Genomic DNA, 19,142 nt, shown 5'->3' on the forward strand with positions numbered 1-19,142 from the left:
TCCCTAAAAGTCTTCCCTTTTCAGGGGCATTGGTTGCACCATATGTAAAGTTGGGTGTGAGCTGATGGCAACAGAAGAGCAGAGGAAGGACCTCTGAGCATACTCACCAGGCATGGGCAGAGCAGCCAGTGAGTTTTCTTCAGGAAAGAAGATGAAGAGCTATGTAGACTCAGTTATCTACCCAGAATGCAAGTAGGGGCTTAGATATAAGAAAATGAGGAAAAACAAGATGATATCTTCTCTGTCATAGGACTTTCTTCACAATGATGTTATCCCCTGGGGTCAGGGGGTAGGGGGATGAGGTGTCTCAAAAATTAGCCCTCTGGGAAAAGGAGATAGATGAGGAGAGAGACAAGTTGTTTTGGAAACAACTCAGGCCCTTCATAAATATATCAACAATGTCTTACATATTCTGGTATTTAGACTTGTTTTTAAAAGGTCTCATCCCTAGCCCTGGCTTTATGATAGGTAGTTAGGGCAAGTGATATAAATTCCATTTAACTTGTCTATATCCTCAGAGTTACCCAGGAAGCTAAAGGTATAATTGAGACTAGATACAGGTCTCCTAAGGGATACATTTTCTTTCCCAGATGTCAGCCCCAAGCAGGGCCTTTAAGCAGAGACAAGCTAATTCCCAGACTTGCCTTGTACCTAAGGATGAGGATGAGGCCACAGAAGAGAGGCAAGAGAGAGAAGCTTTCTTCAAACCCAGTTTCTTAATGAGTTTTCAGGAATGTGGTACTTTCTCCCTCATAGCCTTGTTAGTGGGGAGGGGTCTACTGGGACTACGTTTTGGGATTACTATAATGATTCTGGAAGTGGCGGTAAAAAAAAAAAAAAGCTACATTGAACTTGAAGGACCCCTAAGAAGCTGCCTATCAATATGATTAGGCCAGGTCCTTAGAAATGGAAAGCCCTAGTGAAGGTCACAGATTAATAAACAGAAGATGTGGGAAGGTTGAGAAATGTGCTCTTCTGACTCCTATACCTACCAATAATTACTCACCCAACACCCTCTCCCCCAAGAGAGAGTGCTCTTTCTTCTCCCACCAGAGAAGTCTGGTGCAGTAGGAAAAGCACTGTAGACAGACCTGCTTGTCTGGTTATTATTAGTGGTTTGACTTTGGACAAACTGCTGTACCCTTTTGGGCCTCAGTTTCCTCATCTGTGAAATGAGAATATCTTTTCCCACAGAACATTGCTGTGAAGATTATTTATGAAGATTCATTAAGCTGCTAATAGAGTTTTGACAATATATCAACATGCCAAGTTTTTATCAGTGCTTGTTAACAGATATGATAATGTGCTAAGAACTTTATAAGCTAGAGTCCTATCTGTCCTCGCAACAATTCTATGAAGTAGATTGTAGCAGACATAGCAGATGTTCTGACACACATCTTGCTCAGTCTTTCTCTGATTTCAGTCGTGGCTGGGTTGGAGAGTTCTCTGCAGGCTTCTGGTCATTGAGAGCTGCCTGTGTGTAGCCACTTCCTTGGGATCCTCTGATGCTGTGAACAATGGGAGGCTCTCTGGGTCTGAGCACATGTGAGGCCCAGAGTGCAAAAGGCAACTTGACATAGGAGACAGGAGCCAATGGGTAAATGCCCCACTGCTTCTTCTTTAGACAATTCTGGGAGGCATTCTCTATGCTCTTGCACAATCCAGTCTCTGCTGTCCACAGCGGGACTTTGGTAATGACTCCTCAGTCAAGGATACTTCTTTCTTCTTTGTCTCATCTCTTCTTAACCTCAGTCTTGTTCCCTGGGACCACCTCCCAAATAAGTAAACTTATTCTTGCTCCCTGAGATGACTTCCCATTTAAACTACATATGCATTATATCTCAGTCTCTGCTTTGGTGGGAACCAATTCTGACAGTTGGTACTGGGATAGCCCTAGGAGGCATATACTCCAGATGAAATTCTGGAACTGGAACATTCATCACTGCTTGGGGTAAGTAAGGTCAGTGATAACCCCTAGCATAATTACTAAGACTCGCTTGTGGTAGATTGGGATGAGGTATAGGTGGAGAGTAAATCACTGGGTTATGTGTTAGCCCTAGCACACTAATATTATGAGAACCATGGTGATTTTAAGAACTGTGGAGTTTTAAGAATAAAGGATAGCTTTTGTTAACTTTCTTAGAAGTCTTGAAGAAACAGAATGACAGGCCCAGGTCAGCCAATTATCAATTCGGGGTATGTTGTGAAAGCCAGAACACTTCCATGGTGACATTTAATGAGACATTAATCTCCTGAAGCCACAAAGCAAACAGTTGTGAAAACCACACCTAGGCCCTAATTGTAAGGGTGGCAGAGCTACAAGGGAGGCTGATTATGTAGCTTAGGTGATTCTCCTGTCCTCAATCCAGGGCCCTGATAGAGAAGGAATAAGAACTTAAATTCTAGAAAGGGGATGTTTGAGAGGTTGAGCATGAGAATTTTGAACTCCCAGTCTCCCCTGAACCCACTTGGCTGGCAAAAGCATCCCTTCCCCCTTGCTAGAGGAGATCAATCTCCTTTTGCCTGAAGATCATGCAAATGCCTCATAAGAATCAGATGCCTTACAAGGTGATTCTTCTCTTCCTTAAGACCTTTCTCCCACTTCTTCTCAGTGCCTCCTGAATAATTAGGTTAGTCTCGGTATATTCCGAGAAAAGAAATCCCATCTATGCCCCAAGAGGTAATAATTTACTTACTGAAAAGAATTCCCATACTTGCATGTGGCAAGCTGAATAATAGCCCCCAAAGTTATCCAGGTCCTAATCCCCAAAATCAACTTTGTATGATGAAAAGAACTTTGTAGATGTGATTGTTAGGGGTCTTCAGCTGGGGAGATGATCCTGGATTATCCAGATGAGCCCTAAATGTAATCACAAGAGCCTTTATAAGAGAGAGGTAGAGAGATACTTGATTACAGAAGAGAAAAAGGCAATATGATAATGGAAGCAGAGACTGGAGGTATGTGGCCACAAGCAAAGGAATTCTAGAAGCCACTGGAAGCTGGAAGAGGTCAGGAATGGATTCTCCCATGGAGCCTCCAGAAAAACTTTCCCTGCTGGCATCTTGAAGTTAGCCCTGTAAGACTCATTTTGAACTTTTGGACTTCAGAACCAGGAGAGAATATATTTCTGTTGTTTTAAGTCACTAAGTTTGTGGTAATTTGTTATAACAGCAATAAAAAAACTAAAAAATATATCCTGGCAGAAACTGGAGTTCCCCCAGTTTATAGAGAAGCAATGTGGGAGTGAATCATGAGGACTGAAAGAGTGGGATAGAATGAAAGGTTGAATAGAGAAAGTTAATTGACGTGGGGGAATTTTTTATGGTTCATGATGTAACGTCCTGGCAAGGATGCCTGGAACTGTTCTTAAACTGTTCAGATGTCCTTTTGAAGCTGGATATTGGTTATAGGGCCTTTTCTTTTCTTTTTTTTTAAATTAAGTTTATTGGGGTAACATTGATTAATACAATTATACAATTTTCAGGTGTACATTATAATTTGACATCTATATATTCTATTGTGTGATTACCCCCCAAAGTCCAGTTTCCTTCAGCTGCCACATATTTGATCCCCTTTTAGTCCATTGTCCTCCCCCAACCCCCTATATTTGACTCCCTTTACCCTGTCTACATCTTCCCTCCGCTCCCACCCCCTACCCTCTGGTAACCACTAGTCCATTGTCCATGTCCCCGAGTCTCTGTTTGTGTTATAGGGCCTTTTCAAGACCCACAGTCAGACCAAGTTTGGCAGCGTTGTGTCTTCCTTCAGGTCCCTGGGTAGGCAGAAGTGTTCCCAGCCCATGTCTTCAAGGGGTAGGAGCTGGATTATTGTGGGAGCTGGAGTCACTTCAAGATCTGCAGTTGAACTCAGTTGAATTGAGGTCAGTGGCCCTACCTCTGAGAGCATGGAAGAAGAATGTGTCTTCTGGTGGGTCTCTGGACAAGCAAGATTTTCCTAGCCCATGACTGCAAGGTGCTAAAGCCAAGTTACAGGGCCATCTCAGTGTCTGCAGCTGGACCAAGGTCGGAGGGCCTGTCTCAGGGAACATGGATGGTTGTATCTCCTACCTTGTCCTTGGGCAGGCAGGACTAACTGCTAAGAGAAGCTGGAGGTGAATCATGGGCCACTTCAGCATTCACAGCCAGGACCAAGGTTGATGGGCCTGTCAACCAGGGCACAGGTGGGCATGACTACTGCCAGGTCCCTTGGCAGATATTGCTGGTGACAAAACCAAGGCCAAATGGGACTGTAGTTGAGTCCACAGGGAGACAGGTCTGTTACCAGGTCAGTGGCCAAGACTACTATCAGCAAATCTGCCATCCGGGCACAGACCTGCCTTCTCAAATCATCCCCCCTCAATCTTGGGCTCCAGCAGGTTCTCATAATCTCCTACCTAAATCCAAAAGCTCCCACAAAAGCACTTTTGTCCAAGTATGGCTGCCAAACATTATTGCTGAGGGGGAAGTATGAGTGGGGACCTCCTTTTCGGCCATCTTGATGATTATTATAATATTATGTATCATAATTATCATACTATATGTATCATTAAGCTTACAGTTTATGCAGTTGGGCAATTTCTCCACTGGGGAAAAAAGTTAGAACATACACAAAAATAAATTCTTTATGTATTAAATATTTGACGTAAAAGTAGTAGAAAAACATCACTTACAAATATTTATACGGCATTTAGATGGAAAAGTAAGTTTTTTCTAAGCATGACATAAATCAAAATAAATTTCATAGAAATGTTAAATTTAATTTGGGCAAGAGACACCCTAAACAAAGTTAAAGACAAATAGGAAACTGAAGATTATATCAGCAACATATATGGCAAAGAAATACCATTCTAAAACATAAAGTGTTTCTACAAATCATTAAGATAAAGATAAATTACCCCTAAAGGGGCAAAAACATGAACAGGCAATTTTCAAAGAATAAATACAAATAACGAATAAATATATAAACATCTATTCAACCAAAATAAACAAAGAAATTCAAATTTAAAAATAATGCAATATTTAATCTAATTATCAAAGTTTTATTTATAACATCCAATGAAGTCAACAAGTAAGGTAACAAGCATTCTCAATCTGCCCTTGCAAATTGCTCTGGCAATTCTCAAGCTGCCAATCAAGATGTAAAATGGTACACATTTTTTTGGCAAATAGAAGAGCAAAATATTTACCAATTTTTAACTTTACATTTCTTTAGTGTTAGTACCCACACATGCACACACATAAATTACTTTTATGAATTTAACTAGTGAAAATAATTTCAGATGTATGGAAAGACATATAAATAAGAATACTATCCTAGTATTATTAGCAATTATAAAAAAGGAAAAAGAAAAAAGAAATAATTTGAATTATATCAGAGGTTTGCATAAATAGGTTATAGTTTATACATAAAATAAAATATTTTGTGGCCTTTAAAATGGATGATAGATTTCTTGGTTGACATGTAAAGAATTATACTATGTAATGTGGACAGGGGAAAAACAAATTACAAAATAGTATGATGTTTTGAATGTGTATGTTTGTGTGTCCATTTGTCTGATAAGTTAAACACCAACTATTATCAATGGTTACATTTAAAGAGTGAGATTATTGTAAGAATGGTATAGAAGGTTGATGATGATGTTCTATATTGTTTAAACTTTTACAACATTTTACATTACATGCATGATAAAATATTTATGTAGCAAGAAATTTCCAGTTTGGAAATTTAAAAAGAGATAAATTCCAAAGGAAAGTGAACAATCTCTAAACTGTTTAAGAAACTATGATCCTAGAAGGTGGACAAAGTGCTGGAAATCAGTGTCCTTGGTCATTCTTTATGATGCTGAACCCATTGATCTATTTCACCCCAGTGATGATGCCACACAAAATCCTCCCTTGTGGTTTTAGATGAGTGTTCATATGGCAAAAAGGCCAGGGATTTTTAAAAAGTAAACAAAAAGCTCTGTTTTGTTACAGGGTTAAATGCTGGTGGGTAGAAGAAGTAATGGCAGGAGATGTGGTAACTCTTCAGGGTCAAAAGAGTGAGACAGTCTTTCTGTTCATTCAGGCTAGTAGACTAGAGAACATTAGAGGTGGAAGAACCATGTTGATAACCTTGTGCCTCTATCAAATATAGGCCCAGAAAAGGTATAGAATTTTCTCGAGGTCAGGAGCGTTGTGGATGAGTGGAAGTGATGAAGCGAACACCATGTTGCAGGTTTTCCTTGACAGTTTCCTTGGAGGAAACTCACTCTTTGCATCCTTGAAGTTTGGTGACTAAAAAAGGATCAGAAAAGAGCTATCTTTTCCCCAAGTCTTTGACAGTATTGGCAGGCAAGGCCCAAAAAGCAGGGAGTAAACTATTAAGATGGAGAGTTAGTCATAAACTCTGATGACATTTTAAAGATATAGGTGGATAAAATACCAGCACTCTTTTTCTTCTCTTTTCTCGTCTGATAAACCTCCCTGACATTCTAGGAGGACCTTCCATTTAGAGAAGCAGAAAATGAGTCCCCTGTGCGCTTTTTAGCACTTTTGTCAAAACTTAAAAGTTATTTTATTCTTGGTAGAGAGAATGGACTACATGGATGGCATTAGGCCTGCCAGAACTGGTTATTGCTGGACAGTACAAAATAAGAAATTCACACCTCCAATCCCTAACCCACTAATTATGTTACCCCAACTTCCTTCCTCTGATCTTTTACAAGTTTTAAGGCATCTTATCCAATCTCTCCATTTAATCTCTACCCTATTTGGTCTTCTCCAATACCTTTATCCTTTCTACTCAACTCTTTTTGCTTGCCATCTATTTGTCCCTATTCCTCATCTTTCATTTTCATTTTTCCCCACAAACTCCCCACCTCCAATCTTGTTTTGCTTCTATCATGTTCTTTCTCTTCACCTCCATCTTATCCCACCTTTTCAATCCCTTCATTCCCATAAAATACCATGGAGAAGTCAAGCCATAGGAAGTTTTAGGGAAATTAATTGGGAAACCTCTGTGGCACAGTAAAGATGCCAGGAATGGGTGATCAGTCGTAAAAGTGAGATCAGAAGAAAAATTCAGCTAAATGATTACTGAACTAAAGGCTGATAAGCAGAAAACAAGATGAGATATTGTTCTAGGTTAGAGACATGTTTTCCTACTGATAAGAGAACTTTAGGGTAAGGCGTCACCGAATACAACAGACTTGTATTTACAGATATGGATTGTCATAGCTAGTTGATTTGGGGACTGAGTGAGAATTTAGAAAGGAATTTCATATTGAGTATTCTGGTTTTTTTTAAAATGTTGAAATAACATTTAAATTATAAATGCTTATCTTTTCAAAAGATTTGAGGAGAGATAGATGAGGAGAATTGAATTTTATATTATAAAATTTATCATATGTGTTAATGGAGTTTTAAATTTTTGCACACAGAGATCATGTTCTCCTGAGTTACTAGAGAATACAGGACCATACAGCTCTCTATCTGTCTCCTCTATATCCCATAGCATCTTTGTGTGATAGGAAGAGATGAGCTGCTTTTTTAGGCTTATAGTAATCTGATAGGAGAAATAAAATAATCCTGATCTCTAGGCCTATGTTTTATAAACAGACCAACCATACTCGAACTTGAGGGACTCAGATGACCCCCTGTAGCAGGGTTGGGGGAGAGGGAGTGGGACCTAAGCTATAACCAACTGCAGCTGCTACAGGTTCACGTGGGACATGAACCTGTAAGCATGCAGGGCTTCCTAGGTTTCACTTCTACCGAGAAAGGGGAGCCCATGGTGACTGAGGCTGTAATTTGCCAAGGGGACTGACCTAGCATTAATTTACATGCCCTTTGACTATCATTGAGCAGAGCTTCTTTGGGAAACAATACTGTTATCCCTTACGAAAAATCCTCATGCTCAGGGAGATACAAGCAGTTCTGGATGTTTGTCCTAGTTATTGGCTCCAGAGGATTTCTCCTTTAGTCCAAAAAAAGAAAAGGAGAAAGTGACGCTCCAACCTTATCAAGTCAGTGACCGCCTCCCTGTGAGCATCCGCCAGAGGGCGCCCTGCACACCAGGGTTCCGGAGGCTATAGATGATCGGATTCAGCATGGGGTTAACGACAGTGTTAAAAATTCCAACAGCTTTATCCTTATCTGAAAGCTGGGCTGAACCTAGTCGCATGTAGTTAAAGATACCTGAACCATAGAATATGACAACCACAGTGAGATGGGAGCCACATGTGGAGAAGGCTTTCTTCCTGCCTGCCGCTGAGTGGATTCCTAGAACTGCAGCTGCTACATGGGCATAGGACGTGATAATGAGAGTCACAGGGGTACCTGCCATTATGAAACCTACAGCAAAGAGCAGCAGCTCATTGAGTTGGATGCTGGAGCAGGAGAGGTCACAGTAGAAGTGATTGATCACATTGGGACCACAGAAGTTGAGCGTGGATATGGCTACAGTGTGGGTCAGTGCATTGGTGAAGGCACAAGCCCAGGACACAGCCACCAATATTCTCTGGACCATCTGGCTCATGCGGGTGCTATACGTGAGGGGCCGGCAGATGGCCAAGAATCGGTCATAGGCCATGGCTGTCAACAGGAAGCAGTCCACATCAGCCAACTGATGGAAGAAGAAAAGCTGTGTGAGGCAGGCTCCATAGGGAACTGTACGCTTTTGAGACAAGAGACGACTCAACATTGAGGGAATAGTGACAGTGATGCACCCAACGTCGAGCACTGATAGGTTCCCCAGGAAGAAGTACATGGGCGTGTGGAGTTTGGGCTCCACCAAGATGGCTGCCAGGATGCTGAGGTTGCCCCCAACTGTGACCAGGTAAGCAAAAAGGAAGAGTATAAAGACAACTGGTCGCAGCCCTGGTGTCTCTACCAAACCCAGCAGGATGAACTCAGTAACTGCTGTTCCATTGGCCTCAGATTTTTGCGACATTAGTTCCTGCAAAAAAAAAAAAAAGAAAAAGAAACATTCCTCTCAATATATTTATTAAAAAAGAAGAAATAGACTTTTTTCTACGTGCTGAGCTTTTTGCTAAGATCCCCCTCTCCAAGTAAGGACTTTCCCACTCCCCAGGACACACCACACTTATTAACTCTCCCAGTACATTTACCTCAATAGCTTTACTTCATTCTCAGGTGCATGGACAAGTGACACTGCCACTCTGGACCTCCCTCCCTGTCTTAGCTGAAAGAATCTATTTGTAGAGATTATGAAGGACAAAACTCTTCAGAAAACAAATAAGTAGAACATGTATTCCTGGTTTGAATATGGCAGAGTAAATCTGGAATTTTCTCTTCTCAAAACTCATTCTTTCCCAAGACAAGCAAAACAGGAATAAAAATACAAATTCTATCTTCAAAGAAACTAGTAAACATCCAAAACACTAATCTACAAACTAAACGAGAAGGCTTCAAGAATAGTGGAGATCAGATAGGAGAGTGGCAGAGAGAGAAAATCTATGGCCATAAAAAAAGCTAGACAAGTATAATTCTCCATAGGAAAAGGGCACTTGCTAAGGAACAAAATCAAAAGCTCTTCTTTGCAATAATGGAAGTAGGGTGCATAGTATGGCACTGTTACCTTCTGTGATCCACTGGATAAAGGTGTGGTACATATATACAATGGAGTATTACTCAGCCATAAGAAAAGATGAAATACTGCCATTTATGACAACATGAATGGATTCTGAGATTATCATGCAACGTGAAATAAGTCAAACAGAAAAAGTTGAGAACCATATGATTATACTTATATGTGGGATATAAAACTGAAAGCAACAAATGAACAAGACTAAGAAACAGAGACTCATGGACACAGATAGCAGTTTAGTGGTTACCAGAGGGGGAAAGAGGAGTAGATAAGGGAAAAGGGGGTCAAATATATGGTGACAGAAGGAAATTTAACTTTGGGTTCTGAGCACACAATGCAATATACATATGATGTATTATTGAATTGCACACTTGAAACCTATATAATTTGATTAACCAATGTCACCCCGATAAATTTAATACAAAATTTCATTCATTTTTGAAGAATGTTTTTGTTGTATATAATCTATATTAATTCAACAATTAACAGATGCAGAGAACAAACTGTTGGTTGCCAGAGGGGCGGGGGTTGAGAGATGAGTGAAAATGGTGAAAGGGAATAAGAGGTAAAACTGATATGAAAACTTGTACCCAGGAAACATTTACCCTCTAAAAAGAGCATATATCAACCAGAAATTCAGCAAATCTTGAAAGAATAAATAACACAAACAATAATATTTAATCACAATCCAATTTAAAGAAAAATTGTTAAAATACTATTAATAGAAGCAATAACATAGCTATCTGGGAAAAACATAAGTTATATACATACCTCACATTATTTTGAAAAAATAATTTCTAAATGGGTCAAATATTTAAATATAAAAATTAAACCATAAAATTTGGGGGAAAAATTGGAGAATTCGAATAGTGTGAGGACGGCTTTAAAATATAGAAAAACTTTAACCAAAATTGATTAATCTATTAAAATTCAAAAATTCCAACAAATTAGCTAAGCTGGGACTATATTTTCCAAATTTCATCCTCTGTATGGTTCCAGGTTAGGGTTGACCATAAGGGGCATTCGAAGGACAGTTGTAAGGTAGAAGTGAAAAGGAAAAAGGGCAATTTGGCAATATTTTTCAAAATTACAAATACATTTTTTACACCCTGGGAACTTATCTAACAGACATATGGTCACATGTAAAAAGTGACATGTGTGATGTTATTTATTGCAGCATTATTTGTAATAGCAAATAATTAAAAATAACCTGTTTATTATTAGAGGGCTGACTAAATTCATTATAGTATATCCTTACAAAGGAATACTATGCAGCTTAGGAAACAGCTCTATCCGTGCTGATTTGAAAAATATCAAAGCTATATTATTAAATGTAAAATACAACTTGTAGGATGAATATAGTATGCTTCATTTGCATTAAAAATGAGGGAAAGTATACACACACATACACGCACATGCACACATATATAACATAGTATAGTATAATATAACATTATAATATAACATAACATAACATAACATAACATATATATTTTTTGCTTGTAAAAAGATATCCAGAAGGTTACTCAAGAATCTGGAATATTTGTCTTCTCTGGGGAAGAGGATTGCAAGGGTGGAAGACAGAGTAATAGAATGAATGAATGAATGATAAATTAGAAAGACAAAAGAAAAATAAATCCATTTACATAATCAAATAGACCGACATCTGAGACAGTATAAACAAGAAAAAAAATGAGTAAATACAAACAATTACAAGTTAGAAAGGTTATGGCCAGAGATACACAGGAAAAAATTTTTAAGAAAAAATTCCCTGTAACTATATATTAATTAAATAGAAAAATTCAATAAAATATGCACAATTAAAGGAAAATATAAATAAAAAAATATTTAAGAACAATCTAAAAATCTCAATAAAACAGAAACAGGGGAAAAAGTAAAACAAAAATATTGTCAAAGAAATAATTACTCTAGTAGCAATCTCTAGACTCATAAAGCTGTTGAAATTTTGTTTAAACTTTAATAAACCAAGTATACATAAACTTTCCTGCAACGGAGAAAAAAATTTAAGCACCCCAATAATTTTTATGATGTTAGCATACATTTGACGCTAAACCCAAGGCATCTCAAGGACCCTATAATTCTCCTGTAATTCTCTCTCAAATTATTCTGACTATTCTTAGGACTCAAAGACCCACTCCCACACTTGCTATTGTTGTGCCTTCGTAGATCCCAAAGTTTTGCCTTGCAGACTGCCGTAGCTGAAGTTCAAATGAGTCCCTTGGGTGGACCATGGTCACAGTCAGCAGCTGCCCCTCTGGTTTCCCTTTTTATTTTAAACCATGTCATCAGATTGCAAACACTGTGACTTCCTATATTCCCACCTTTGCTTATGTTATTTCCTCTATATAGACTATCCTTCTTCCAACATCATATAGTCAAAGTCTTGAAGACTCCGCTCAAAAGCTACTTCTTCCAGAAATACCTCCCTGATCTGTGCCTGTTTAAAAGTGATATTTGCATCTTCAACATTCTCACTGCCCTTTCTACATGCCACTTACTATTGCACCTTCTGGCATAATCATTTAGTAATTTAGTGTAGTTCCTCCAGTCCTATTTAAAGATAAGATTCATGTCTGATTCAACTTTAGGAACTATATGCATAAACTCATTTTAGTTATATGTATTTTCATAAATAAATGAATAAATGCATTGGTTGACAACCAGGTTTTCTGACAAAGAGGACTTTGTTGTGGACTACAGTAGTGAGGAAAGGGTTTCTGGACAAAGGGAGTTTGTGCTAGACTTGGAAGAATTAATGTGATTTGGAGGAGGTAAAGAGTCACATGAAAGGCACAAGATTACTGCTGTAGAGATGACGTCTCCATTTGTCTAGATAAGACAAGCAGTTGTAGCAATCCACACATTGACACACAGCTTTTTATATAAACTTCCACATATTCTATAATTAGAAGAAATAATCCTTAAAAATAAACAAGTCATGAGCCAGAATAATATACTCCCATAATATCTGCTATCTAGTCTTCAGTCAACAAAGGACACAGCTTATATAAGAACTCCTAATTCTGGATTGTCCACTGGACTATCCATCCAGGACTTCAGTGTTCGTGATATCCTAGGAGTGATCATTGATGAGGAGGCCCTTCTAGAGCCCCACTCTTGGGGGCCATATGAGGCTTCTCTCATATGCTGTTACTGCTCCCTGATCTGACGTTCCAAAAGGTTTGGTCTTAGGGATCTGGACAGGGCTGCCCAATAAGGACTGGGTTCTGAGCATGGTAAGTTGAACACTGAATCTCATCCCACTCACCCCTAAGAGAATAGAAAAGCGAACTTTCATGTACAAAGAGGGAATTAGTAGATGCCTGGAGGAGGAACCCCAATCTCTGGGTTATAGACCCCAGCTCTTCCACTTTTCTGATATGTCCTCCTGAGCAAGTCTCGTACTTTTGCTTTTGAGACCTTGGTTGTTGCATCTGTAAAACCAAGAGTTTTTACTTACTCAGTAAGAACTAAAGTCCCTTCCTCATCACATGGGAGCAGAGGGAGGACCATGAAAAAAGAACTCACCTGTGTTGACACAGAAACCAGTGAGATTTCATGGAAAAGGATGGAAAGTAGGTGAGAATCTATACAAGCTCATTCAGCTACTCCAGGGACAAGTAAAGGACTATATATATGAGATCAAGAGAGGCCAAGACCATCTCTGACAGGGAACTTCTCTGACATAGTGTTATCCCTCATGAGGCCTCAAAATTAGACCAAGAAGGGGGAGGAGGATGTGGGGAGAGCTAAGGACAAGTAGATAATACAAGCACTAATAAATACCGCAGTGTTAAAGCAGTGGTGCCTCATACTTCTGTGATGATTTAGAATTTTTCTAAATATTATCTCTATCCCCCATATTAATCTGTGGGGACAGGGCAGTTACCATAATAACTCCATTTAACACATGGGATATAGAAGAGCTGTTTGTTTTCCCAAAGTCACCCAGGGGACTAGAGGTGGAGCCAGGATGAAATCTGGGTCCCTAGACTGAGGGTTTTGTTCTCCCAGATGTCAGGTCCAAGTGGGACCTGGGGGCAGAGACAAGATAACTCCTAAACCTGGGAATGAGGAAGCGACACAAGAAAGGAGGCAAAAGCTGGAGAAGCCCTTTCCAACTTTAAATTCTTAATGGATCTTCAGGAACCAAGTCCATACTCACATTGGGCCTTGTTAGTGATGGCCATAGAGACTGTGTCTTGGGAGTCCCATAATGATTCTAAGAGATGGCAGAGGCACTGTGCTGTGCCAGGAGGGAACAGGGGATGCCCTCTCAGGGGTTGCCCCCTACCATAAGTTTCTGGTCCATACCTTTAGAAGATGACAGTACAATGACAGAGATAGAGAGAAAGAAGACATTGGAGAGGCTGTATGGTGCTGCCCTTAAGCTCTTGTGTCCTCCTCAATTAATTATTCTCCAGACCCATGTGATAGACTACTCTCTTTGGGAAACCTGATGGACTTTGTAGATAAATAATTGACCTGCTCTTCCAGTTATCAGCAACTACTGAACCCCTTTGGACTCCGACTTTGTTATTTGTAGAATGACAGTAATATCCCCTCTCAGGTTGCTGGGGGAATTAATGAAGTAATACACAAAGTTCCTAGTAGGAGATCACCAATATTGTTATTAACATAATAATAGTCGATAACATTTATCATGTGCTTGTTATACATGTGACACCATATCATGAGCTTTATACACACTAAATCCCAATCAAGCCTTGCAATAATTCCATGAGGTAGATACCTTTTTTATACCTATTGTTCAGATAAATAAAATGAGGTTCAGAGTGATTCAGTAATTTGTCTAAGTCCACATAGTTAGAACCTTGAGGAGTTGGAATTCAAACTTGCATTCATCTGATTCCAAAGTACATGATCTCAACGATTGCACTATATGACTTACTTTCCCACTCCCTTTCAATTAACCCTTCTCCCCCAAACAATATACTTTTAGCTTCTGTTGTTTGTGACAAATATTGTTTCAAATATACCATGGACTATGCTCTAGGAATGAATCTAAGGCATTCAACTCTTGGTAATAATGGCCTCTGCTCTACCCTAATAGCACAGTCCATAGCACTGAGATCAACTTCCAGCTGCTAGCTCCAGTGTAAATCTTTTATTCTCCTATTATATCTGCTACTTACTCTCACTGCAAAGAATTATGACCTTGACTTGGTGGTCATATGGGGAGCTGACCCTCCAGTGTTAGGCTTGCATCATTGGCTTAAGGATATAATATATAAATGTTAAGGCGTTTCATCATTCAGTAACATTTTTCTAAATCTAAAACTATAAAAGTATTATACATAAAAATTATAAATGATAGCAGAAGCTTAAACATCAATAACATCATAAGGAAATTAAATACACTTTTTAAAATAATTCTTAGGTAAAAGAGCAAAACAACTACTCCAGTATTGTATTAATACAAGAATAGAAAGATCAATGCAAACCAGCCTTCATATGGATTTTCAACCTAGGTACACATCATCTTGGTAGTCAAAGATCTTTAATCCTTGAACCCAGTTTAAAGTTGTATTGAACACGTAGTGACACTACTATGGACTGAATGTTTGTGTCCCCTCCATCCTGGGCAAATTCAAATGTTGAAATCCTAATCTCCAATGTGATGGTATTAAGAGGTTGGGCCTTTGGTAGGTGATTAGACATAAGGGTGGAAACCTCATGAATGGTATTAGTGCCCTTATAAAAGTGACCCCAGTACTATCACCACCACGAGTGCACTGTGCCCCAGAACTCAGGCACTGTGGTAGTTCCATGTGGACCTGGCCCCAGGATTCTGACTCTGCTGCCACTCTGAGTGTCAGCACACCAGACCTGGTAAAAGAGGTATCCTTTTGGCTGGAACTTCCCCCATGGGCAAATTAGAAAAACAAGAGGACACCAGCAACCTTTGCCACTAAGGAACCCAATAACTCTAGCCACCACTGCTACCTGCAGGGCTTCCACAGATTGGGCCACCAAAGACCCCCTGTAGTCTTTGCCACTATTGACTTTAGCCACATCAGACTAAAAAACTTCTGTACAGCAAAAGAAGCAATCAATAAATCAAATAGGCAACCTACTGAATGTGAGAAAATATTTGCAAATTATATATCTGATAAGGAGTTAAGACCTAAAAAATATAAAGAACTCACACAACATCATACAAAAGAAAAAATAAATAAATAATCCAATTTTTAAAAAGAGCAAAAGACCCAAATAGACATTTTTCCAAAGAAGACATGCAAATTGCCAATAGGTTTATGAAAAGGTGCTCGACATCACTAATTATCAGAGAAATGCAAATCAAAACCACAGTGAGATATTACCTCACTGGTGTTAACATGGCTATTATCAAAAAAGATAAAAGATAGCAGGTTGGTGAGGATGTGGAGAAAAGGGAACTCTCTTGCACTGTTGGTAGGAATGTAAATTGGTAGGGCCACTATGGAGAACAGTATGGAGGTTACTCGGAAAATTACAAGTAGAACTACCATATGATTCAATAATCTGGCTTCTGGTTATATATCTGAAGAAAATGAAATCACTATCTCAAGGGGATATTTGTAATCCTATGTTCACTGCAGCATTATTCACAATAGGCAAGATATGGAAATAACCTAAATGTTCTCTGACAGATGTGGTATGTATATATAAACAAAATGCTCTTCACGCAATTCTTTTATATATATATGCAAAATTATTCAGCCATAAAAAAGAAGGAATTCCTCCCACTATGACAACATGGGTGAAATTTGATGGCATTATGTTGAATGAAATAAGCGAGACAGAAAGACATACTCTGTGTGGTATCTTTTGTGTGTGGAATCTTTTAAAAAAAAAATAACCAATGTCATAGAAATCGTAGAATGGTGGTTGCCAGGGACTGGGGAAAAAGGGAAAATGGAAAAATGTAGGTCAAAGAGTACAAACTTTCAGTTATAAGATGAATAAGTTCTGAGAGTCTAATGCATAGCATAATGACTATAGTTAATAATATGGTATTATATACTTAAAATTTGCTGAGAGTAAATCTTAAGTGTTTTCATCACAAATGAAAAAGAGTTGACTATGTGAAGTAATGAATGTGTTAACTATCTTGATCTTAGTAATCATTCCACAATGTATATCAAATAATCACATTGTACACTTTAAATATATACAATTATCTCTGTCAATTATTCCTCAATAAACTTGGGAAAAAATAATTCCCAATGAGGAAATATTAATGGATTATATTAGTCAGCTCAGGCCTTTATAACAAAATACCATAGACTGAGGGTTTATACAACAGAAATTTATTTTTTTACAATTTTGAAAACTAGATCAGGGTACTAGTATGGTGAGGTTCTGGCAAGAGCTATTTTCCTTGCTTGCAGATGGCCACTTTCCCACTGTGTCCTCACATGGGTGGAAGAGAGGAAGAGTTCTCTCTCAGTCTCTTCCACTCTTATAACGCCACTGTCCTATCAGATCCGGGTCCTAATTTAACTTTAATTACTTCCCAAAATACCCCATTATTATTTCCTAATTAATATTATTTAACCTTAATTATTTCCTAAAAATCCTATCTCCACATACAGTCATATTAGGGATTAAGGGTTCAACATATGAATTTGGGTGGGACACAATTCAGTCCACTTCATGGATAATAAACATTTGAAAATATATTCAACCTCATGTGAACATCAAAGAAATGCATATTAAAATAATAACTGGTAATTTTCAATCATTATATTGTCAAAATTAGAAGAATTTATTTATAATAGCCACTTTTAACAAGATGTGGGGACAAACAGTTTTATTCACCTTTGGAATAATAAATTTTTTTGTAGACTAAGAGGGAAATATATATATCAAAAATCCATATTTTTATTTTATTCAACTCAGGAACCTTACTAATTAAAACTTATCTTATGGAAATGCTTTCAAGATAATAGAAACACATCTCTAATGAATATTGTTTACATTAATCATAATTGCAGTAAATCTAGAAACAATCTAAACTGCATCAAAAGGAATATGGTTAATTAAATTATAATTAATGCATAAATTAACACTAGGTGTCATTAAAATGGATAAGGTAAGTTTTTGGGTATTTGACAGGTTAAAAAAATCTGTGTAAACCAAACATATGTCATAACATGCCCCTTGTTGATGTGAAATATACATAAGCATGTTAATATTGATATGAAAATTTATAAACATGTTTATATACATACAAAAAACTAGAAGGGTAAGCACTAAATTCTTAACAGTGTTTTTTTTTCTAGAAAATTAATTATTAAGAATGGGAACAGAGAGGGTGAAGGTTTTGACTTTAATTTTCCACTGGTAAAATTTTGTTTTATTTTCATTTTTATAAACATAATTTCTAATGAAAATTTAAAAATCAATGGATATTTAGGAAAAAAATAAGAGATTCCAAAGGAAATATAAACTCTCCATTATTAAATACTCTAGAATCTTCCGATGTAGACAAGGTACTGGAAATCAGTGTATCAAATTATACTGTACTAGATCTGTATCCTTGTGCGCGATCCATGTTAAAGCAGGTTGGAGGAGCTGTTTCAGAGAAAGCCTGGCAGGAGGATGTGCTAATACTTGGCACCAGGCTGTGACTTTCCATATTTCAGTTTGAGAGAATTTTTGCTGGTATATTTTTGAGAATTCACGCAAAAAATAAACATGCCGGTAGGACCAAGATACAGAGCTTCCCAGGTTCTACCTTTATATGGAGTGAAAAGGGTAGCTAAGACAAAGTGGCGACCAGCCAAGGGTTCAGGTCTACAGAGCTTGCACACCTAATAATAGGGAAAGCCTCCTTGGGGAATAAGAAGTCTCATTTCCTAAAAAAAAAAGCCATTTTGCTCACTTGCTTTGTTTCTACCTTAAAAAAAAATGCAAGGGCTCGCTTCCCTGTGAGCACCCGTTGCAAGGCGCCCTGCACATCAGGGTTCCGGAGGCTGTAGATGAGTGGGTTCAGCATGGGGCTGATCACAGTATTAAGAGTGCCAATCCCCTTATCCTTGTCCGAAGCCTCCACTGAGCCCAGACGCATGTAACTGAAGACACCAGTCCCATAGAAGATGCCCACCACTGTGAGGTGGGAGCTACATGTGGAGAAGGCTTTCTTCCTGCCCTCTGCAGAGCGTATTCTCAAGACAGCAGCTGCCACATGTATGTAGGAGGTAACAATAAAAATCACAGGTACACCTGCCATGAGGATACTCAGACAAAAGAGGAGCAGTTCATTGAGTTGGGTGCTGGAGCAGGAGAGCTGAAAGAGCTGTGGGAGGTCACAGTAGAAGTGATTGATCACATTGGGACCACAGAAGTTGAGCGTGGATATGGCTACAGTGTGGGTCAGTGCATTGGTGAAGGCACAAGCCCAGGACACAGCCACCAATATTCTCTGGACCATCTGGCTCATGCGGGTGCTATACGTGAGGGGCCGGCAGATGGCCAGGAATCGGTCATAGGCCATGGCTGTCAACAGAAAGAAGTACACCCCCAA

At 38.6% G+C, this 19,142-nt stretch overlaps 2 protein-coding genes across 2 annotated transcripts in view; both read right to left on the minus strand.

The window, feature by feature from the left end:
- Positions 1 to 8,002: 8,002 nt before the first annotated feature.
- LOC102896570 (olfactory receptor 3A1) lies at positions 8,003 to 8,938 on the minus strand. Its single transcript, XM_006922183.1, has one exon. It carries the CDS (start codon positions 8,930 to 8,932, stop codon positions 8,003 to 8,005), a length of 930 nt encoding a protein of 309 aa, XP_006922245.1. The 5' UTR covers positions 8,933 to 8,938.
- A 3,022-nt stretch (positions 8,939 to 11,960) lies between these two features.
- The window catches only part of LOC102884539 (olfactory receptor 3A1-like), a gene marked incomplete at its 5' end in the record, with an annotated part of 8,596 nt that continues 1,414 nt past the window's right edge, over positions 11,961 to 19,142 (minus strand). The window contains 2 exons of the mRNA XM_015597360.2: positions 11,961 to 12,047; positions 18,516 to 19,142. Of these exons, the coding sequence (XP_015452846.2) occupies positions 11,961 to 12,047; positions 18,516 to 19,142 (714 nt within the window). The remainder of the gene's footprint in view (positions 12,048 to 18,515) is intronic.

Source organism: Pteropus alecto, unplaced genomic scaffold (genome assembly GCF_000325575.1).
Source record: "Pteropus alecto unplaced genomic scaffold, ASM32557v1 scaffold398, whole genome shotgun sequence".
NCBI classification, from domain to species: Eukaryota; Metazoa; Chordata; class Mammalia; order Chiroptera; family Pteropodidae; genus Pteropus; species Pteropus alecto.